This window comes from Labeo rohita, chromosome 5, assembly GCF_022985175.1.
Source record: "Labeo rohita strain BAU-BD-2019 chromosome 5, IGBB_LRoh.1.0, whole genome shotgun sequence".
NCBI classification, from domain to species: Eukaryota; Metazoa; Chordata; class Actinopteri; order Cypriniformes; family Cyprinidae; genus Labeo; species Labeo rohita.
The window spans coordinates 17,683,633-17,708,186 of NC_066873.1; the positions used below are offsets into that span (position 1 = coordinate 17,683,633).

At 36.6% G+C, this 24,554-nt stretch overlaps 1 protein-coding gene across 13 annotated transcripts in view; it reads left to right on the plus strand.

Annotated features, from left to right (window-relative positions):
• The window catches only part of mef2cb (myocyte enhancer factor 2cb), a 155,263-nt gene that overhangs the window by 127,365 nt on the left and 3,344 nt on the right, over window positions 1-24,554 (plus strand). For 6 of the 13 annotated variants that reach the window (XM_051108842.1, XM_051108841.1, XM_051108843.1 and 3 more), the window contains 5 exons: window positions 7,301-7,447; window positions 9,402-9,546; window positions 11,859-11,933; window positions 21,377-21,549; window positions 23,290-23,419. In XM_051108842.1, coding sequence (XP_050964799.1) covers window positions 7,301-7,447; window positions 9,402-9,546; window positions 11,859-11,933; window positions 21,377-21,549; window positions 23,290-23,419 — 670 coding nt within the window. Of the gene's footprint in view, window positions 1-7,300; window positions 7,448-7,554; window positions 7,693-9,401; window positions 9,547-11,858; window positions 11,934-21,376; window positions 21,550-23,289; window positions 23,420-24,554 lie in introns of all 13 variants that reach the window. The other 7 variants (XM_051108846.1, XM_051108849.1, XM_051108847.1 and 4 more) reach the window with 5 other exon arrangements.

Below are 24,554 nucleotides of genomic sequence, written 5' to 3' on the forward strand. Positions count from 1 at the left end.
CGCGTGTGCGACTGTGCACGGTAATCAACTCCAACTCATTCACAGCGCACACATGGTGGAGGCGTGACTGCTGAGGTGCATGATGTCATCTCTGCTGGCCTAATGGGACCACCTTGGAGTTAGTGGCTTTATAGTGAATTTAGTAAAAGAGAAAGAAGTGGAAAAAAAAAAACACTTGTACATGTGCTGAGCAAGGAGAGCCACTGAGCTGCCAAAATAGACCTCTGTGTGAAATTATGTCTTTTTTGTAAACCGCTAACGTGAGCTAATGAAAACAAATGTAAATGTTACGCTTGGACCTCAAAGTAACAGTGCAAAGTTAGATTAGTGTAAGTTCGTCAGAACTGTCCATGTTACCATTCAACGGTAGAAGTAGGGCTGCATGGTAATGGTTGAACAATTGATTTTTAAAATGATCATATCACAATTATTTATCACATTTTCAGGTGAGAAATTTATTTTACACAAATCGAGAAAATGTCAACATAGACAGGGTTTATTTTACCTTGTCTAGTTTCCTGAATTATTCTATTTTCTAATACCATATACATTAAAGAGGACATCAGATGCCTATTTTCCACAAGTTGGTATGATTCTTTAGGGTCTTCTTGAAATGTCTGCAACATACTTTGGTTAAAACTCCTCAGTGATAGCTTAAAACAACATCTGTTTTTACCTTGTCAAAAACAGTTATTATAGTGCATGTCTCTTTAAATGATAATGAGCTACTGCTCACCCTGCCCCTCTCATTTTTGGTGTATTTGGTGGTGCGTTCCCATCAAAAACAAAACTGCGTCCTCAGTGGCCCTGATGTCGGGGGAACATGAAGACTCTCATGTTGACTTTTACACCGACTACAAAACACAACCTGATCTCTTGACGAAAACCTACCTGTGGGAACGTTTTTGCAAGATGCAAAATACTTACCGCCATGTATGTTTTGTGATATATTCGATTTGAAATGTCCACTGAGTGGCACTAAATGAGTGATCTTTTTTTTTTTTTTTTACCTGGAACAGATGAACATGCATACTTCTTCATTTCATTTTTTTGCGGAAAAGTTCCCACAGGTACGTTTTCGTCATGAGATCAGGTAGACATTGTCGCTACAGCTGCTCGAGTGCGGAGAAAACGGCGGGCGGCGTACTGCTGGTTGAGGGGCGGGGATATGCAAATATGGGACAGTCCGTCAGTGGCTGTGGGCGGAGCCTGAGCAATATGACATCATACTCCTCAGAAAATCAAAACGGCTTGATAATTAAGACTATTTAGGTATTTGGGGGTATTATAAAAAGGGGAGTGAATGGGTTTTTAAATACCTTTTTGCAAATACCATGTAAAAGTGAATTTTGCATCAAATGTCCCCTTTAACATATTCTTTACATTATTAAAATGTAAAAATTTACCTCAGAAACAATAAAAAAAAAAGAAAAAACCCATCACAGAAGTTGCAAAGGCGCATTGATTCAGCAGCCACATTTGCAAAAAATATAGTCGAGATTCATGTTTGGCCTGTTACCAATGCAAGACAGTCAAAAAATGTTTTCAGGACAGATAACCAGTGGCTGAATATCACAGACAACTATGCTTAATAAATCAAGATAAGCAGAATTCTTCATCACGATTAACATACAATTAATCATGCAGCCCTGCAGAGAAGACAGCTTGAATTCAGGAAAGAACAGAATGATTTGGTTTTATTTTTTATTTGTTGTCAGACCATATAAATAAAGCTTGTCTGTCCTCCTTGGTCTTGATAAGCAGAGTATTGAATGTGGGACTTTCTTAACACCTCCCTGCAAACCTGTCAGCTCCATTCCACAACAGAAATCCTCTTAAAAAGAAACCATGAGGTCTGTCTGGGTCAGACTCCCTCATCAATCTGGCCTGGTTTTAACTAGATGTCTAAATGAGCACTGGACACTGTTCAGCTTCTAAAAAGAGGCCAGAGTAAAATGATCAGTAGTGAAGACAGTAGGGAATCATCTTTGGCTACTCGAGCTAGAGTTTCTCTGGCTTGATTACAGTTGGAATTGCAAGACCATAGTTGATATCAGTCCATTATTTAGGCTTCAGCCCGGAGAGGAGGTCTGACAGAAGGAGCCAGGAGGGATGAGAAGTATGAAGGAGTTTAATTAGGAGCATACCATTGAAGGAGACATTCCTTCCCACTCTTTTCCCTTCCTTGTCTCTACTGATTCTCGATTCTCAGAAGCCTCCAGCCGCTCATCCCTCCGCAGCACTCTATTGACTATCTCTGTGCATTTTAGCTTTTTATCAACCCCCGCCTGGCCATTTTCCACTTTGTTAGATTGATTACTCCTCATCGATAATGTTTTGGAAGGACGATCACACAGCTTTCATCTTGTGGCGCTATTAAAATGTCAGAATGTTCTCGCTGCTTGATCCAAGTACAGGGTGTTTGTTGTCTACTGTATCTTATTTTTAGATAGGCAAACTGGAAGCATTAATGTTGCCGTTGCTTCTTGGGAAATCAATCGCATCGGCTGTTTGTTTTGCCTCCCTTCAGAGATGAAGAGCATGGGAGTGATTATGAGTGAGTCATTATGAAAAATTACTAATGGGATCTCTTTAAAATCTCAATTGTTTCTCCTAGACATCTCCTAATGTCATTAAACAGAGTTCAAATAGAGATTTTTAGACCCTTTTAACCTAATATATGACCCTGGACCACAAAACCAGTCTTAAGTAGCACGGGGTTATTGGTAGCAATAGCAAAATTATCAATTTTTCTTTTATGCCAAAAATCATTAGGATATTAAGAAAAAGATCATGTTCCATAAAGATATTTTGTAAATGTCCTACCGTAAATATATCAAAACGTAATATTTAATTAGTAATATGCATTGCTAAGAACTTCATTTGGACGACTTTAAAGGCAATTTTCTCAATATTTTTTTTTGCACCCTCAGATTTTAGATTTTCAAGGTGTATTTCAGCCAACTAATATCATATCCTAACAAACCATACATAGTTTATAAATGCTCATACCTGCCAAAACGTCAAAATCTGCAATCAAAAGTTTTTTCAATATCACATTATCTAAATTGTGATAATTAATTAGTTGTGATAATTTTATTGCTCTGCACTCTCACTGTATCTCACTTGTGAACCTGAAAAAATATTATGCTTCGAAGTCATATAATTGAGACCTCCACTTAGGTTCATAAGCTATGAATAAGCAACATCTAAGCATTTATTTTTTATCTCTGGGGAATGCGTGTCTATTTAGCCATTTATGGCCATCTTCAGCATACATGCTGTGATTGGCTAACTCTACCCCCCTACAGCAGAATGTGTGTGTGTGTGTGTGTGTGTGTGTGTGAGAGAGAAAGAGGGCTGGTGACAGGTGTGGATACTCTGACAGGTGCACATATCTGGAATGAGTGGCATAGCGGCGGACCTTTAGGGGGTTCACAGCGGCTGCATGCTGGGTCTTAAACTGCCTATCCCTGCTTGAGCGCTCACTCAGCCAGCATGCCCTCCCATCAGCACACTATAGTCTGCTCTGCCTCTTCGCACCTCTCTGCCTCAGATCGACACCGGCCGCGCTACACCGTAATCTTCCCACCACCCCGTTGCCGAGGCAGTACCTGAGTTCTGCTAGTTAGGGGGCAACCTATCATTTAAGGCAAAAGTAACTAATTTCATCTGAATTTGCTAGTAAATTTCACAAACAATTACAAAGAAATGGTAAAGCAACAAATTGAATTAAAGGTGAAGTAGTATTTTCTTATAAAAGAAATATACTCTAGTAATCTTTGTTTTATGTACAACTTCAAAAAGCGGCAGCTCTTAAAGTAATAGCAGCCAAATAAAATAATAAACCAGCTGCTGTGATGTCTATTAATCGAAGAACAAAAGAAAACAGAGGAACTCAATAACGTTTGTAGCTTTAAGGATTCATCTACATTTAATTTAGAATTTAGTGTTTGATAACTTTATTAAATTTCTGTATATTTTCTGCTTTCTGAAGGGCACGGGTAAATAGTGGGTTTAAGTAAAGGTTGTTTTAGGTTCACTTAAATTATAAGTTGTTATTAAAGTCTAATAAATGTTACAATTGATAGCTCTTAATTATACCGTAATGTTGAATGGCTATAGTCAATGGTTAAATATTGGGAAAAAAGAACAAATTCCTAGAGACATCAGTAGTATTGATATTAGAGCTAAAACCTACCTATTAATCGTGATTAATTGCATACAAAATTAAAGTTTGACTTTCCTAATATGTGTGTGTACTGTGTGATTATTATGTGTGTATAAATACGAACACATTCATGTATATATTTAAGAAATATTAACAAGTATATGTATTTATTACAAATATATATAATAACATATTTCTCTTAAATATATACATTAATTTTATTTAAATATACAAAATAATTACACACAGTACACACACACATATATTACGCAAACTCAAACTTTTATTTTGTATGCGATTAATCGTTTGACAGCCCTAAAATGATACTCACCTTCAATCATAAAAAAGATTTCTTTTAAAAGATATCGCAATTAATTTTAGAAGAAATTTACAATTAATTCATTTTTTAATCAATTGACAGCACTATTATACATTTACTGTATTGCACACAGAACATCTGAAGTTGTTTACTATGACTGAGACACTATATTTCAAATCATTTCCATGATTTTCTATTTAATTCGCACAAAAACAACCATGCGGTACTCATCTTCAAAGCATTTAATCAGCTCAATATGTATAAAGGAAAATAAAAAAGCTCTCATCACGCATTGCCGCTCTCCACACAATCCCTCAGCACCTAATAGAAGCATGTCATAGCAAAGAAAAGACGATGAGAAACCCATCTTCATCAAGCCCTCACGTCAGCAGAGTAAATTAATTATCGTGTGATTGATGCAGACAGGCAGATGAAGGCAGAGAAGGACTATGTGTGAGAGCGCTAGCTGCGCATATGTTAGCTGGTGGCTAATATCCCGCCACGCCACACTTAAAGACAGTTGATCCAGTGGAACGTCTCACTTTGATGAGACGTCAGACTCTGAGAACCCCATGCAGATAATGACACGAGACAGTTGAAGACTTTTTGTGGGTCTGCGGTGCAGCGTGTGGCAGTGTGCCTCAAGTTTTTATTTCTTCTTCTTATTTTCACAAAAAAAACATTGTGTCCCTCACAGAATTTCTGGTATTAGTTAATTTTGTATTATTCAGGATAGTAGAATCTTTAACTACATTCAATCAGCACAACGCTTATTGAATGTGGCAGCTTTTTTGAAGTGTTAATACTAAAGTAACATTTCCCAGCTGGCGGATACTCTCTCATAGGTTGACTCCACTGTGAGAGGAAGATCTCATTCCTACTAGAAGGTGGCCATCAGGTGGCAGAGAGAGAAACTGCTGCTTTAATATATCAGGAGAGCCCACAATTCTTTCTTTTACTGTTACACTAGCTTGTTTGCTTAAGCATAGCACAACTTTTCAGCTTCATCACACATTTTTGGTTTATGTACTTAATGGATATATCAAAAGAATCCTTGTATCATTTTCGGTTCATTGGGTGTTTCTCTGTTAATCTATTTGGACTCTCTCTGTGGGCGTCTCTTTGCTGTGGTCAGTAGCAGTAGGGCTGTTCCTCTGCTGAAATCTCATTTAGAAATTTTTTTCTTTGGTATCCAGAGCTGGTCAAATATTAACGTTTACATTTTAGGTTGGCGCTTCCTGTGTGTGTATCCTGTTGTCTCTTGACAGCTTCCTTTAAATTGGCGTACAAGGAATATTTATGATTATTTTATATTACATAAATATAAATAACATGACCTTAGGCAAATAACCTAAAGGCAAACAAGACATGAAAGAATTCTAGAAAATAAACTGTCTGCTTGAATGTCTTTATTAACAACCAAGTTTCTGTGCTAGTGGATCTCAAACTGTGGTCTATAATTTCATTGACTTATTAATAAATTGGCCTAAATAATTATGCAATTTTATTATTATTATATTAAATGTGACCCTAGACCACAAAACCAGTCATAAGTAGCACAGGTAAATTTGTAGCAATAGGCAAAAATACATTGTATGGGTCAAAATGATGCCAAAAATCGTTAGGATATTAAGGAAACATCATGTTGCATGAAGATATTTTGTAAATTTCCTATCGTAAATATGTCAAAATGTAATTTTTGATTAGGAATATGCATGGCTAAGAACTTCATTTGGACAACTTTAAAGGTGATTTTTGATTTTCTCAATATTTTTGATTTTTTTGCACCCTCAGATTCCAGATTTTTAAATAATTGTATCTCAGCCAAATTTTGTCCTATCCTAACAAACCCTACATCAATGTAAAGCTTATTTATTCAAAAAAAAAAACCCTTTTGACTGGTTTTGTGGTCCTGGGCCCCAGTATTACATACTTTGCCATTCAAAAGTTTTGGAGTTGGTAAGAGTTAAAATATTTTTGAAAGAATATTTTTGTAAAATATTGTTGGAATAAGTTTGTTTTTAATGCTTGCCAGGCTGTGTTTATTTGAAGCACTAAACAGTAATATTGTGAAATATTTATTTTTAAAAATATTTTAAAATGTAATATATTCCAGTAAAGGCAAAGCTGAGTTTTCAGTCTTCAGTGTCATGTGATACTTCAGAAATCAATCAGAAATATGCTGATTTGGTGCTGAATAAACATGTTCTATTATCATCAATGTTAAAAACAGTTGCGTGGTGATGCTTAATATATTTTGTGGAAGCAAAAAATGAAATTTAATGAAATGAAATTAACAAAAAAAAAAAAGGTTTACAATCCTTAAAAAAACACTTTACAATAAGGTGTCATTTGTTAACATTAGTTAACATATTAAGTAACATGAACAAACAATGAATAACACTATTTATTACACTATTTATTAATCTTTGTTAGTGTTTAATAATAAAAATATAGTTTATTGTTTGTTCATGTTGGATCACAGTGCATTAACTAATGTTAACAGACACAACTTGTGATTTTAATAATGCATTAGTAAATTCTGAAATCTGAAATGCTGTAGAAGTATTGTTCATTTTTAGTTCATGTTAACTAATGTAGCTAACTAATGTTAACTAATGAAATTTACTGTGAAGTGTTATCAAAAAAAAAAATCTTACTGACTGTGTCTGAAGTGGGCTCTACATTGATGGTTTTCAAACTTTAAATAGCCTTCTTTTTAAAATCCTGTGTAAATACAAATTGCATGAAACTCATCTGGGGGTCTTCATGGTGGTTGGAATTTGAACTGTGTAAATCTGTATTTACAGACCCTGAGAAAGAAGGGTCTAAATGGGTGTGACAGCCCAGACCCCGACGCAGACGACTCGGTGGGCCACAGCCCAGAGTCAGACGAAAAATACCATAAAATCAACGACAACATTGATCTGCACATGATCAGCAGACAGAGGATATGTGTAAGTACCTGCATCTCAGACAAGCCCTCTCACACTTCCTTCTCTTTCTCTCTTTTTCCGTCTCTCCGTGTGCGCTGGCTTACAATTCGCCCCGCGCGGGCCTTCAGGCGTTGAGCAAGAAGGAGAACAAAGGCGGCGAGAGCCTGGAGCTCGAGTCTGCTCTCGCTCTCACTCCGTGCACGGAGGAGAAATACAAACAGATAAACGAAGAGTTTGATCTAATGATCAGAACTCAGAAGATACCTGTAAGTACAGTGCAGAGAGGAGAGGCGAAAAACTAACAACTCTGAAAAAGCTAACAAACATATTTGAAGAAACAAAGCAGTTCGTTCTAATCTTGATTTAACCTTATGTACCATGTATAGAAATCATATCAAATATATTTATCATAGAGATGCTATATACGCTGACCCTGCCTTTGGATGCATGGGAGATAATTGCATGTGACTAAAACAAGAGGAAGCACAAAGACAATTACTGTAAGAAATACAGTCACATTAACTTTCAGAGTTAATATGGCCTTCAACTGATTGGTGTTCAGAAATAGATACTCTTCATTACATGGCTGAACCTACAGACTGATTGATTGATTCAAACAAATTCATTTAAGGTGCATGTGCTTTCCTAACTGCTCATGTGTCACATAATTACTATCTATCTATCTATCTGTCTATTCTGATGTCTATACTGCCAATGCTGTATGAAATAAACAATAAATTTCAGACAGCTGAATGTCTTCATATCGTGCATGCTTTTGAGAAGTTAAGGAGGTTTTGATGTTTTATTAGAAAACAAGGCAAAATACTGGTGTGTGTGGTTAAAGATTAGTCCAGTAAACTACAGTGTTTTGTTGGTTAGGGTAAGGAGAATTAGGTTGGGTTGGGTGGAGTGGTAAATGATGGTGGTGAAGATAGTGGTCACAGTGATTGAGTTATGTTTTCCCAGTTAGAGAGTACAGTAGCACAAAGAGGAAGAGTGGCACCATACAGAAGATGTCTAGGCTCACGTACACATAAAGATGTGGAAATCTTTTCCGTTTAAAAAAATAAGACACGAGAGAAGACAGACTGCCGTCCAGGAAAGTTGCACAAAAATGCTAAAGATCCCCTCATTTTCTGTTTAAATTGACTGAATCATGTACTTGTTTGGAGTAAGTATTGAAGCAGAATTATTATTTGTCAGAATCTGCTCACTTTTTATGAATGTAATCTAATATCACATTTGACTTTTACTCCAGCAGAAATACAATAAACAGTTAGGGCTATCAGATTAGAATTTGGTTTAGAATCAGTTCACATAAGATTAGACAAAGTCACGAAGCATCAAACAAATATTTTTCAAGCTATAAAAAGGGCCTTGGGGTCGCTGAGCCTTCAAACATGAGGGTAAAGACGGAAAAATGAACACCTAACGAAAGCGAAGCAGTGCCCACCAAGACCTTCACTGCGGAGAGAAAATATTTTGGCTGCCTCGAGCCATGATTGCTGTGGCCTTGTGAGTTAATGAAGAATGAAAGAGTGAGAAAGAGCGAGAGGCTCCTCTTCGGTTCCTGTCAGTTGATGCTTTCCCAGATGAGCACTTACAGACCCTCAGGACACATGGCTACAATTAGGGGCTATTTTGTCCTTAAAAACATAATATGAAGGAGGAAGGAGTCTCTTGAAGGTTAAGCCTGCGTCTTTTCGAGTGATGTGAACAAGAGGATTTAGAGATTTAGACAGTTTCGAGTCATCTCGGCTTGTTCATTTAGGGTAGATAACGGAGAAAATGGACAGAAATTCTTCTCAGGAGCTCTGTAACAATTGATGCCATTGCATGCAACATATTTGTCAAGATTTCTCATTTCTATCTTGTTTATTTTCCCTCGCTGATGCTTTGTATTCAGTGTGTTATTATTGTAGTTTATATACTAATTATTATCTTAATGGTATATATTGCTTGTATCTCCAACCAGGCTGTGCCCTCTTCAACCTACGAGATGCCCATCCCCGTGAATAACCAGATATACCCAGGCAATCATAACCTGCTTCCGCTGGCCCACCACGGCCTGCAGAGAAACAGCATGTCACCTGGGGTCACACATAGACCACCCAGTGCAGGTAAAAACACATAGCACACAAATCATTTTGTACACAATTTGTCTAGGGAAAAAAATGTTTCATTAACACATAACTTTCATTGGCTCTGAAACAACTTATTGTTTAGAACATACATTTAGAAACAACTTATTTGTTAGAATAAATTATTGAAGAACATTACAGGAGAAAATAAAATGTTTATATTAAATTAAAATATTTAATTTAATATGGTATTTGATGTTTATTTGTAATTGTTTAAAGAATTTACTACAAATTTCTGAGCGAAAATCATTTCCATTTTTCAGTGAAAACCACACAAGAGAAATGTACTATTTTCAGATAATAATTAAAAATAGTATTACAATTACACATTTTCTTTCATGCTGACTTCAAATTTAAACAAAAAGTACCAGAATAATTAAAAATGCTGGGTGAAATATGGACAAACCCAGTGATTGGGTTGTTTTGACCCAGCGGTTGGGTTACATGCTTAACTCAACCTTCTGGGTATTTTTATTTAACTCAACTATTGCTTAAATTGATATTTCTATTATATAGGTTGGGAATTAAGATTTATTACACTCTATAAAATGCTGGGTTAAATACAACCTACCGCCGGGTGAAATATGGACAAACCCTGCGACTGGGTTGTTTTGACCCAGTAGTTAGGTTAAATGTTTACTTTAACCCATCCTTCTGGGTAGTTTTATTTAACTTAACTATTGCTTAAAAATTACTGTATTTCTTGTTCAAAACGAACCCAAAATAAGTTGGAAACTAAGATATAATCCAGTGGACAAACCCAGCGACTGGGTTGTTTTGTTTTAACCCATTCTTCTGGGTAGTTTCAATAAATTAACTATTGCTTTAAAATGACTATATTTCCTGCTTAAAATGAACCCAAAATAGGTTGGAAATGAACATTTATAACCCAGCACTGGGTGAAATATGGACAAACACAGCAACTGGGTTGTTTTGACCCAGCGGTTGGGTTAACCGTTTAACTCATCCTTCCAGGTAGTTTTATTTAACTCAACAATTGCTTAAAAATAACTATATTTGTTCCTTAAAATTAACCAAAAAGAGGTTGGAAATTAAGATTTATTACACTTTTAAAAAATGCTGGGTTAAATACAACCCAACGCTGGGTGAAACATGGACAAACCCAGCAAGTGAGTTGTTTTGACCCAGTGGTTGCGTTAAATGTGGTTGGGTTAAATGTTTAACTCAACTCAACTATTGCTTAAAAATGACTATATTTCTTAAACTGAACCAAAAATAGGTTGGAAATGAACATTTATAACCCAGCGACTGCAGCGACTGGGTTGTTTTGATCAGCAGTTGGGTTAAATGTTTAACCCAACCTTCTGGGTGGTTTCATTTAACTCAACTACAGCTTTAAAATTACTGTTTCTTGCTATAAATGAACTCAAAATAGGTTGGAAACTAACATTTATAAATATGTTTAATAAATGAACATTTAATAATGAGTTGAATAAATAATTAAATGATAAACTTTTTAATTGCTTATTAATAAATGATCACCTTTTAATTATTGCTGATGCTTCTAGTAATTATGTTTTCATTTTAAGCTACCCATATAGTAATTTTAAACAGCACTAGTTGAGTGAGTTAAATAAAACCACCCAGAAGTTTGGGTTAAACATTTAACCCAACAGCTGGGTCAAAATATGCATGTATTTAACCCAGCATTTTTTTAGGAATGTAATATATAGTTAGTAATCAGCATTCCTCTATCATTCCATTTTGTCTGTAATTCTCCACAACCGATGTTCGTACAGCACGATCCTGTTGGCCGTTTGTTATTGTTGTGTTGTCTTGCTTCATTAGGCAGAGTCTCTCACCCACAGCTCTGTCATTAAACCTGCTTTCTCCTGATGCAATCAGCTCTGTATTCCAGGAGCGCTTAGCTAAATATGAGTTTTGGCCCAGCCTGCACGCCTCTGACCACACTTGCTCCCCTGCATGCTTAAAAATAAAAATGTGTAATTTTTCTTGGACACCACAGCCGAGCCCCGCCGGCCACATCGCTTCCCCCTCAGAAAAGTGTGCTGAGGTGGAAAAGGACAGTGTTTTGTTCTTCTCAGACAAACACACACACACACTCGCACACGTCTCTGTCACCTTATATTTGTCTTTCGGTCTCCATCGCTCTAAAACGCGCTGGGAGGGAGGAAGATCTCTGTGGCTTGAGGGAGTTGAATAAATGACCTGACAGTTTTAAGAAGGAAGATTTTGTGGTAGGATGTGGATGTCAGTTGCAATGAAGTGACTGAAATCTCTCTCTTTCTGTCTTTCTCTTCCCGTGCTAGGTGGTCTGATGGGCACTGATCTCTCCACTGGCGCGGGCACCAGTGCTGGTAAGGACGGCATCCCCACATACTACAGTATGTTCCCTCTCCATCACAACTTTTACTCAGCCAATAACTGCTCAAATTCTCTTCCAGCTCTAACCACCCTCGCAAATTTGCAGCAGATCGTTCTGTTTGTATAAGCTGGGCTTGTATTCACAGTCGTTTCTTTGCAGACTTCAATCATTAAGTGAACTGGCCTGAACTGGAGTGGTTCAAACCCAACAGCCACAGCAATTGAATTTAGTTGGTTGGATTTTTCACTCCAAATCTTGCAGAATAATTACAATACAATGCTGTTTTTGTTCTAATGTGTGAATCAATTAGCATACTACCTTCAGATGTTTGGGGTCGGTAAGATTTTTTTTTTACCGCTTATGCTCTCTGATGCTCTCTCAAAAATCCAGTAGAAAATTGTGAAATATTATTACAATTTAAAAATAACAGTATACCAGTGTTGCCAAGTACGCGGTTTTTCAGCAGAATTGGGCTACTTTAACACTGTTGCCGCAGGTTGGTTTTGATGTCCGCGGGTTGAAGCGTCACCAATAATGTTATATGTAGCCCCTGGAATCTGAATTTACCAGGGGAACCCCGCTAAAAAAATGTGTATTTTACCCTCCGAAATTTTTAGGCTAGATTTTGGGCTAGTTTTGAGTAGTAATTGGGTGGGTTTTGTTGTGAAAACCTGGCAACTCTGGTTTATACTTTTATAAAATAACTGTTTTCTATTTTAATATATTTTAAAGTATGTTAATTTTTAAATTTAACATATTTAATAATTTAATAACATATTTATTTCTGTGATCGCAAAGCTGAATTTCCAGCAGCCATTACTCCAGTCTTCAGTGTCACATGATCCTTCAGAAATCACTCTAATATGCTGATTTCTTATTATTAGCAACGATTAGAACAGTTATTAAAACAGTTTAGAATTCTAAACAGAAAGTTCAAAAGAACAGTATTTATTTGAAATAGAAACATTTTGTAACGTCAATACTGTCATTTTTGATCAATTTAATGCATCCTTGCTGAACTATTAATTTCTAATAAAAAAAAAAATGTTGATGACCCTAAACCTTTTAGTTTTAGTATTAAACAATTTTCCTGCTGAGAAAAGGTTTGGAACTCACTCTTATTGTGTGCTCTTCAATACAGCTTGTCCCTGTAAGCTTTGTAAATATCAGAGTTTTTTATTAGTAAAGAGGTAAACAAGCACATTGGCATTAGCCAGATGCTGCACCGTTTGACCCGTGTCCGCTGTTTGTTTGCTTCAGCTCTTGTCTGAACATGATAGCGCCCAGCTCTCCTCTCACCCTGTACTTCTGCTTTATGTCTTTTGTAGGATAACGACTATCATATGTTTGGAATGAAACATACTAAGAATATTTTACCATCTAGTAGGCCTTTTGAAAAGTTTGTATATGAATTTCTCTATACAAGAACAATGCACTCGAAGGGGATAGTTATACAGTCGCAGTGGTGCTTTGACTTGTGGTTGCCTCAGAGTCTCTGGGTTTATGTGGACGTGCGTGTCTGCGTATCCGTTTGTCTATGCAGGTCTGCCGGACTTAACCACTAACCAGTGGTCAGTGCAGAAGCATGGCGTGGTTATTTAAAGAGGGACAGTGGATGTTTTGAACGTTGCTTGGACACAGCTGGGTAACCTTGTCTGGCCCAGGGTCTATTGTATGAGGGTGAGGGTGAGGTCTGTCAACTGACCCCCTCTCCTTACTGTCTCGAAAGCACAAAAGTGCCACTTGTTAGTGTGGCCCCGCTGTCCACATTCAAGGTTTACAGCCATCAAATATAGCCATTGTGCCGACTACAGGCTAACACAGGGCACAGTGTGGAGTTGATGTAGGCCACAACTCTGGAAACAAGAGTTGAAGAGAGTCAACGACACAAACGGCCTCAGTTTTAATGGCCTAATAGAAAATATGACATGAATATTCATGAGTCATTTTTCCTCTCTCTCTCTTTACCCGCAGTTACCTCTTGATTCCATTTAGTGTTCTTCTTTTTAACAAATGACTGATTTCTTTTTAGGTATATATTAAGGGCAGCAAGGGAGGCAGTGTCTCCTCAAAAATGGATGAGAAAAAGTAGTACAAAAATGAAATAACGCCAATACTACAAAATAAAACAGTGTATAAATCACTTGTTTTTTCTAAAGAAACATTGTACAACAGCGACACCAGCAGGTTAAGTTACAGTGGTAGTCCGCATCTCTCTCGCCTCCCGTGAGCCCATAGAGTTTTAACAGACCCCCTAAAGAGTGCAGTGAGTTTGGTGGGGGGATATTGAGAATCGGAGACTGTCTTACTATTGGGAGATGAGAGGGTCTGCATTACTTACTATTGGAGAAAACGTAGCGGTCAGCTTGGATCACTTGTGCCTTAATAAGCATTTATATTACAGCCCTGATGTCACTGAATTTCAGTCAGAGTCGTGCGACACTCAATCGCTGTTTACGGATACCATAGGAATGAATAAGAAGTGCCATTAACTCAGTTCCTGGAGGGCCACAGCTCTGAACATTTTCGCTTCAACCCTAATCAAACACACCTGTTTCAGATAATCAAGGTCTTTAGGATTACTAGAAACTCCAAGCAGGTGTGAGTTGGAGCTGGTTAAACTATGCACAGCTGAGGCCCTCCAGGAATGGAGTTTGAGACCTCTGCATTAGATGAATCTCACTTGTCACAAGATTTTAGTGACTTCTTTTATAAAATGGCTTTTTTTCGGTGTAAACTCAGATTCAGCTCGGACTTTGGATTAAAAATAGTGTAATACAAAAGTATTGTTTAGTGTAAAACATGCTGAAGATTCATTAAATGATAAACAGTTTCCTCTAAAAAACGCTGTTTATTCAGAGTAGTGAAGCCTCTCCTCTAATGACATCCATTCAACAAGGTCTCCTTTCCGTTAGCATTAGCTGTTACGGGCTTTCCTTCTAGTGGCTTTGTTGAGAATTAATGGAGGAAAGTCACATGAGACACTGCCTCCATCACGATATGATTGGATATGACTAGTTATGATCGGCTGTGATTGGTTCATGTGATAAATCTCTCGTGTTCCTGTGTTTCATGTTCATGAATCAGTCTGAATGAATAATATAATGGCATTAATGGGAAGACTAATTTTTTAAAAAAAAGTAGGTAAACAACTCACACACTTAGATATAACCACTTTGTTACATCAAAGTAAGACTTGAAATGGCCTGAAAACACAATCTGTGGGAGTTTTTAGTAAGTAATCAGCTTGGCGAAATTTAAGGTAAATCTCTGTCTGTGACCAATACTTACCGAGCTTTGGTGACTGATGATTCGAAAAATGTAAAAACCGTTAAAAGTTAACTATTAAAAAACAAATGAACATAAGTTTACAAATAAAATATGTGACCCTGGACCACAAAACCAGTCTTACAGGTATATTCGTAGCAATAGCCAACAATACATTCTTTGGGTCACAATGATCGATTTTTCTTTTATGCCAAAAATCGTTAGTAAACATCATGTTAAATGAAAATGTTTTTTAAATTTCCTCCTGTAAATATATCAAAACTTAATTTTTGATTTGTAATATCTTCATTTGGACAACTTTAAAGGCAGTTTTCTCAATATTTTAATTTTTTTGCACACTCAGATTCCAGATTTTTAAATAGTTGTATCTCGGGCAAACATTGTCCTATCCTAACAAACCATACATTAATGTAAAGCTTGTTTATTAGATTTATTTCAAAACTCAATTTATAAAAATTGACCCTTATTTTTCTAATATTTGACCAAGAAAAAGTGACTGGGACATGAATTTACATTAAATTTAAACAAAACAAAAAAAGAAACATTGAGAACTCGATCTATTTATTTTTCAAGTTATGCTATGTAGTGGTGTTGTGCCAGCGTGTTCCAGCAAAAGTGTGTCATGGTATGATGTTTGTCACAGACAGTTATTTGTTGGGCAGGCACCCTGGCATTCTCAGACAACCACAAATCCTACGTGTATTTATGTATCTGTGACACATAGGGTTGTGCTATGAGATACGGAGAGGTCAGCCAACACATGAGAAAGTGAAGGGGCCAGTCTTTTTTTACCTCTTAGGTGGAGTCTCATAGCAGGTCTGTTGAGTTTTTTATTGTTAATTTACTGTTTCCGGACATCTGCTCCTACCACACCTCTGCAGTTTACGGGTCGTTGAAGTAAAAGTACAAGTGAAATTCTTTCAGTTGCTAGAACGAGGCTTAGCCTGAAACCTCAACACCGAATCAACAAACATGGACAACAGGATTAAATGAGGCCGTTACACCACAACAAGAAATCAGAGACGTTCCAACTCGCAGGGAAAGCGAGTGTGTACTTAACCACACTAGCCGGTCAGCTTGCTTTGACGCTGAGTGGAAACTTAGGCCAAGCCCATTTACAGTTAAGCCTCCTCTGCGGAGCCCCAGAAATAGAATCGGCTCCTTTATCATGTGTACACATCAGGCGATTTGTGTGTGAGGAGGGGACCTCTTGTTTCTGGGCAGCTGTAATTTTAGTACTTCCCCATTGTGAGGGCGATAGCTGGGCCACAAGCGCACAGGGATAAGACTTGTGTGGCTTTTGCAGCGTGAGTCAGAAGATGGACACTGTTGTGGCCTAGCGCACAGGTTTTGTCTCTGAGTTGCATTTTCAATGACTTCTAGAACAAACAGCTGTAAAAGTCAGGGAATAGCATGAGAGAAATGAGTTTTGTGCTACTTATTGGCCACCTGAATCCCAGCTGTGCTGCTTCTGATCCATAAATCAAATGGCCGAGGCTCATTCATCAGCAGCGTCTAGCGCACGTCCTTAGTTGAACTCGTCGTCTCCGTCTGTCTGCTCTCGACGGGTCACTTTAACTCTAGCGTGGTGTGTTTAATAGACCTGGTTGCGATCTGAGCGCTCCATGTGTTTTATGATTGGCTCAGAGTGTGCTGTACTGTATGAGCCTCTTTAATTAATCTGCACGCATCACAAAATCTCAAGTTTCTATGGTTACCTGAGCAGAACTAAGGCAAGACTCTATGAGTGGTTCTATCGCTCAGTCCTTTTGTGCGATAATAATTGCAGGAGTTTTTCATAGAGTGTGTATTTGTCAAATTGCCTGAACTTAAAAAGTTTAAAATACACAGATATGGCCGAAAGACTTTAAATGAATATTTTGACTTCAGTACAAGACATAAGTACACATATCAAAGTTATGTTAGGTTAGACACTTATAATGGAAGTGAATGGGAACAGCTTTTGAGGATTTTAAAGCAGATATGTGAAGCATATAATTTGCTTGTGTACTTGTGTACTAAGCAAGTTTTAGTAAACAGTTTTTTTTTTTTTTCACTAAAATCCTAAAATCATGTCAACACGCATATTGTTTTGTCTTGTGGCTATACAATACAGTTGAGGTCAAAGGTTTACACCCCCCTTTCAGAATCTGCAAAATGTTAATTAAATAAGAGGGATCATACAAAATGCATGTTATTGTTTATTTAGTACTGACCTGAATAAGATATTTTACATAAAAGATGTTTATATATAGTCCACAAGAGAAAATAATAGTTGAATTTATTAAAATGACCCCATTCCAAAGATTATATGTTAATAATGTGTTTGATTCTTAATATTTGTTACCTGAATGATCCACAGCTCTATTTTTTTGTTTAGTGATAGTTGTTCATGAGTCCTTTGTTTGTCCTGAACAGTTAAACTGCCTGCTGTTCTTCAAAAAAAAAATTTTCAGGTCTCACAAATTCTTTGGTTTTTCAGCATTTTTGAGTATTTGAACCCTTTCCAACAACGACTGCATTAAGACCCGGGGGGTGAAAACTTTTGAACAGAATGGAGATGTGTAAATTTTTCTTATTTTGCCTAAATATCATATTTTTTTCAGTTAGTACTGGCCTTCAGAGGCTACAGAAGATAGTTATATGTTTCCCAGATGACAAAATAAGTTAAATTTACCCTGATCATCACATTCCAAAAGTTTTCACCCCCCAGCTCTTAATGCATTGTGTTTCCTTCTGAAGCATCAGTGAGCATTTGAACCTTCTGTAATAGTTGCATATGAGTCCCTCAGTTGTCCTCAGTGTGAAAAGATGGGTCTCAAAATCATACAGTGATTGCTGAAATACACAAAAATGCTGAAAAACAAAAGAATTGGTAGGACCTGAAGCATTTGTCTGAAGAACAGCAGGCAGTTTAACTGCTCAGGACAAACAAGGGACTCACAAATAACTATCACTAAACAAAAAATCACAGCTGTGGATCATTCAGATAAGAACACACAGTATTAAAATTCAAGGGGATGTAAACTTCTGAATGGGTTTATATTTTATTTTCTCTTGTGGACTATGTAAACATATTTTATGTGAAATATCTTATTCAGGTAAGTACTAAATAAACAATAACATGCATTTTGTATGATCCTTCTTATTTTGGTAAAGAAATTACCATTTTGCAGATTCTGAAAGGGGGATGTAAACTTTTGGCCGGTTAGAAAAAAAAAGTGATTTTAATCTGTATGGATTGCCCCTAATTATTTCCATGTAAGTTTCTCACTGTAATGAAGGTTTTAATTTTATGTTATTTTGTTGTATTTATTTGTTTTAGACATTGTGCCACAAGTGCTGTGGATTGAGCTGAACTTGTGCTAAGCCCGTGATATTCATATAAGTATGGAAATGTATTTTTATCAAACGCATGGGATCAAATGCAGTGTTATTTCCTCATCTCCACTGCGAACAATGAAGTGTGGCTGTTTAAGTGTTTAGAGAAGAGCTCCAGCCAGCTGTTTTTCGAGCCCCGTACTTCACTATGTATGAGGAGACAGGAAACGCATCAGTGCACATGGCACATAACATCCACCCGCTCACACTTGTACAAACACAATCTCTCACAATCACAGTTACTCTTCCTGGTTCCCGGCTCATGTCCTCCTTATTTTCCTTGAATCGTGCAAATTGCGCTTTCAAGACTTCTCATTTGAAAACAACAAAAACCATCGCCTTCAAATTAAAGAAAAATCACCACGGCGAAATTGCCGAGGACGACATCTGCGTCTAGTTTTCCTCTCGAGTGTATGATTGGGAAATTCATTTATGTCTACCGTATAATTCCTAAACCTCTTTTAAGTGGCAAAAGCCATGCAGCTCTCCACATTTTCCCCCTCAAAAGCAAAAAAAGAGGCATTTGGATTGAAACAAAGACTCTGTACTTCTTTCCTCCAATCCCTCTTATTTTTTTCCAGTATAATGTACCCCTCTGGTTCTTTGGAGATGATGAAGTTGGGTTAGCAATTGTGGATGAGGAATAAAGATTGCTTGTCTGATCCACTTCTGGTAGTCATAAGAGAAAGCCACATGTGCACACATGTATTTATCATTGATTGCCAAATGATGGCCTTCACTGTCAATACTTAAGGGCCATAGATTTGATGTCATTTATAGAGACTGCTGCTTTGGGAAATGAGATGTGATAGTGGCAACCTTCCCATTGTGCTCCAGATGGGACTTGGAGTGATCCTTTACAGTTGAAATAAAGGGTCCTGAAATGACTGGAATATAATTCAAATCCATTTTCTTCCTCATGTTGTACATTCAGATTTTTTCAAATTAAATGTAATGGATTTTCAGGGTTTTTTTTATTGATTTAAAATAAGGAAATGAATTTGGCTAACATGAAGCGTTTGAATTAAAAAAAAATAGTGTTCTGCTAGAAAATAAAATGTTTTGTTAAAAGTTTTTACTGTTTCGCTCTCATTTGACTTCAGCTCTTAAAGCACCAAGAGTTACCAAAGCCACCTGTCTCTATTCATCAAACACCTGCCTCCTTACCGCAAAACCACGAGAGGAACAAATGAGCCTCATCTCTCTCGTCTCTATTTTTCTTCATCTACCCACACTCCAAATTTTCAACTCTCAACTTTTTTAAAGAGACATGATGCTGCAACAGTTTGCCCAGAAACAGAAACATTCTCAAGCAGTCTGTCATAAAAAAAAGCTTCAGAGCTTCAGACAAAACATTTCATCCTTTTTACATTTAGCTGCAAATATGACCTTAAAAGAGCACTCTTAAAAGAGACTAGATTTGCAGTTACATTTTAAATCCATGTTAAATAGAAAATATTTGCACAATTAAAAAATAATAATGAAATGCTCCAGCCAGAGCCCTGTACTATGTATAAAAAAATATTTATTTTATTAAAAAATATATATTTATTTTATTTTATTTATTTTAATATACATTTCTGAGTATAAGGCAAGGCAATAAAAATATATTTATTTTATTGTATTTTATTTTATATCTGAGTATAAGGCAAGGCAATAAAAAGATTTTTATTTTATTTTATTTTACTGTTTTTATTTTATTTTATATAAATAAAAATTTATTTTATTTTTTATTGTATTGTATTTGTTATTTTGTTTCATTTTAGTATAAATTTTAGTATAAGGCAAGGCAATAATTCTTATTTTATTTTATTTTATTTTATTTTATTTTACTTGTTTTGTTTCATTTTAATATACATTTCCGAGTATAAGGCAAGGAAGTCAAGGCAAGTTTCTTTATATAGCACATTTCATACACAGTGGTAATTCAAAGTGCTTTACATTTAAATAATTTAAATATTCATAAAAATAATCACAACAAGAAAAGCAAGGAGTTAAACATTTAAAATGATTAAAAATCATTAAAAAAAAAAATCAAAGTAGGGAATAAAAGATGATGATACCTAACATACAGTGCAATCTGATTAATAAGGTTAATATATATTTTAATCTATATGAGTTTTCAGGGGTTTGAGAGGTAAAGAGTGATAATTTGGATAAATAAAATAATGTAATGGTATTTAATCTCAGATTAATTTTCAAAATGTTGCTGTTTTTCTCAAGAATCAGTCAAACAATTATGTAGCTTATCTTTGATAATCAGTTGAGCTCGGAACTTGGATCTTTTTACTCCGAGGCCGACAAAAAACATATTTTGAATCGTAATGACATATAATGATTCATGAGTGAAAATCATCCAAGCGTGACGGGGTGATTTGGGGTAGCTGAATTAGTCTGGTTTGGTTTGATGGAGGGTGAATGAGAGGGTGTATTTACCAAGTGCTTGGTGCAAATGAATGAGTGGTGGTGGAGGTGAAAGTTGTGTGAAATGGTGTGGAAACATCGAATTGAAAGAGCACATTCTTGGTGAAAGATGGTTGCAATACTCCAGAACGGATAAAACGCTGTTTAATGGCTGCATGTGGTGAAGGCTCACTGGAACCGTGTGGAGAGCTGCAGACAGGCTTGAATAGAGGCTTCACAGTAGATGACGGTGCAAATGGTGCATTCTGGTGCAGGCGAGAGAGTGAAATGAAGCTTGCTTAAATTGTGCGGCATGGTGAAAGTTTGATGTACTTAATTTGGCTCTGTCGTGTCTAACGCCTTTTTCCCTCCCTTTCTGTCTCGCGTTAGGAAATGGCTATGGAAACCACCGTAACTCTCCAGGACTTCTCGTGTCCTCCGGAGGCATGAACAAGAGCATGCAGGCCAAGTCCCCTCCGCCGGTGAACCTGGGGATGAACAGCCGTAAACCTGACCTACGAGTGCTCATCCCACCCGGAGCCAAGAACAACATGCCCTCTATTGTAAGTTCAGTGCAGCGTGTTGCATTCAATTTTAAAGGGATCCCCGGGTATTAGGACTTGTATGTAGAAAATCCATGAAAGATATACGTTAATTACAAAACTACACAAAGTTTTATACATATTTTGAACTATGGGGGGTGCCATTATTTCAATTATGCCAAAAGGTTGCACTCGGTGAGCTACTGGCACTACCTGCTGCTATTTTTACCGCAACACAACGCGGAAAATAAAATATTGATATGATGACCACAGCTACTGAAAGAGCTTACAGGTGGTGATGGATATAAGCGTAGGCTTAAACCAAATGCTGTACTATTGATTTTTCCCACAAGCAGTCTAAATGCACCCGCATATTAAGTGAAATCCACGCTGAGAAACTCGTTCAGTGGCTGTGACGTCATGACAAGCGTCAGCATGTTTACATTTTGCCAGGATGGCATCTAGCGTTTCTTGTCTCTGCCATTTGTAAGCTCTTTCAGTAGCTGTGGTTGCTAAAAGCCTCAAAGGCTTCAGGGCTAAAGTTTTAAAAAGTTTTATTCGTCCATAGGTGTCTTCCCATTCTTTTCTACACTTCTTATCACTAGGAAAAGCAGTGAAGATTTACATTGTTTCTTTTGTTGCCCTTCGACTGAAAATTGCAATCAGTGGCCACACAATCCGACATCATATGTTGTGTTGTGGTAAAAAAAAATAGCATTAAGGTAGCGACAGTAGCTCACAGAGTGCAACCATTTCACGTCATCGAAACAGTGGCGTCCCCCATTGTCCAAAATGTGTATAAAACGATGTAATTTTTTAATTAACGTAAATCTCTAGGTTTTCTACTACATATTTCAGTAACAGACATTACGCTTTATTAAACCATAGAAGTCTTAATACCTGGGGTTCCCTTTAAAAAACAGCCTTGATGGTACCACATACACCTCAGTTCCTTCATAATCCTCTGCGGTTCTCCTCTCATTTCCTCTCCAGTAGTTTCATAAGATAAAAAGCACAGGTTAGAGTCCATCATAATTAGTCTTCTCAGCTCTAGTCTTGTTTGATAAAGTGTTCGCCTGTAGGTTCACGTAGTGTCATAGGTGGCCATCAGCTTCACTCACTGCCACTGTCAGCCAGTGACACTAATTCTGGATTTATCGCCCTCCCTTTACTGCCATCAGTCTGAGGACGTTGACCTTCTATTGGTAAGTGACATTGTCACTCAAACCCGTGAACCTGGCTAATAGAACCTCATCCTCATACGCACTAAAAAACGCTAGTTTATTGTTTTTATGCCAGTAGCGCACGTGTAGACCTGTAAACGTGCTTAAATGCAATTCCCTAAATTGTATTAGTGAATTAGAAAGCTCCAGAGTGACATCTAGTGGCCGTAAGAGTCTCATTCCCAGGTCTTGTTGACCTCTCCATCTCCACCTCTGCTTTTCACTGCTTTTCTTAATATCTGTCACATCATTCAGTCATCATGCCAGCACGACAGAAGAGGAAAAAACACCTCCAACCCCTCTGTTGCTGGTTCTGTTGCCTTGGAGACCTTGAGTTTCTATAGCGACCGAGTGCCCTATGAGGGATTGTAAATCATAGGTTGAGAGGGTTCAGTGGTGCTTCATGTCAAGTGATTATTTTTTCGGTCATTACTTTAAGGGGGTGAGGTGGTGCTTCTTCTGTTGTTTGATGAAGATACAGATATGTTCTGGTCTGTTCATCTATATGTGTTGCTCTGCTTTCTTCCTCTTCTTACAGAATCAGAGAATAAACAACTCTCAGTCCGCGCAGTCACTGGCAACCCCCGTGGTTTCTGTAGCGACACCCACTCTACCAGGGCAGGGAATGGGCGGCTACCCATCAGCCATTTCCACCTCATATGGTACTGGTAGGTAGAACTCTACCTGTCATAAAACTACATCTCAGACATTAAAAATTAGTACACTTTGTGCTATATGCATGTTTCACATCTTAAAGGGATAGTTCACCTAAAAATGAAAATTACTCAGCGTCAAGCCATTCTGGGTGTATATGACTTTCTTCTTTCAGACGAATGCAATTTATGGTTTATAAAGTTTTAAATATGGATATTTTTCTTACACAAATGCATCGATTCACTTCAGAAGGCCTTTATTAACTCCTCTGAGCCATGTGGAGTACTTTTTATGATAGATGAATGTACTTTTTTGGGCTTCAAAATCTCAGCCCCCATTCTCTGGTATTATAAAGCTGGGAAGAGCCAGGACACTTTTTAAATATAACTCCAATAAAATTTGTCAGAAAGAAGAAAGTCATATACACCTAAGATGGCTTGAGGGTAAGTAAACCATGGGGTAATTTTCATTTCTGGGTGAACTATCCCCTTTAAGCAGAACTAAAAATGTTTGCTGAGGAATGCATTTTATTTTTATAGTTACATCATTAAATTGAGAAGCTTTAACGTTTAATGTAAATTAATAAATGCATTTAAAAATGTATGTTTATTATATAAATTATAATATAATATAATATAATATAATATAATATAATATAATATAATATAATTGCAATCGAAAATACTATTACGAATGATCTATTACTAATTACACTAACTACACATAATTAGCATTAAGAATGAGTATAACATTTTAAATTACATTTCATTTATTTAATCATTTACTTATTTATTTTTTAAATATATATATATTACTTTATCAAACCCATACTAAATTAGTGTAGAATCTCTATGCAGAATTGATTTATTGTCTATTATGCATGTGAAATCTATCTATCTATGTATATATATTGCAAATATTTACATGTATTTACATGTATATTTTTATTGATATAATTAACATTATATGTAAATATATTTAATGTATAAACAACATATTTTTCTTAAATATATCCATGCATGTGTGTCTATTTATATATACATAATAAATATACACATTACACACATATATATTATGTAAACAAAAACTTTTATTTCGGATGTGATTAATCACGATTAATCATTGCACAGCGCTAATATATATTACTTC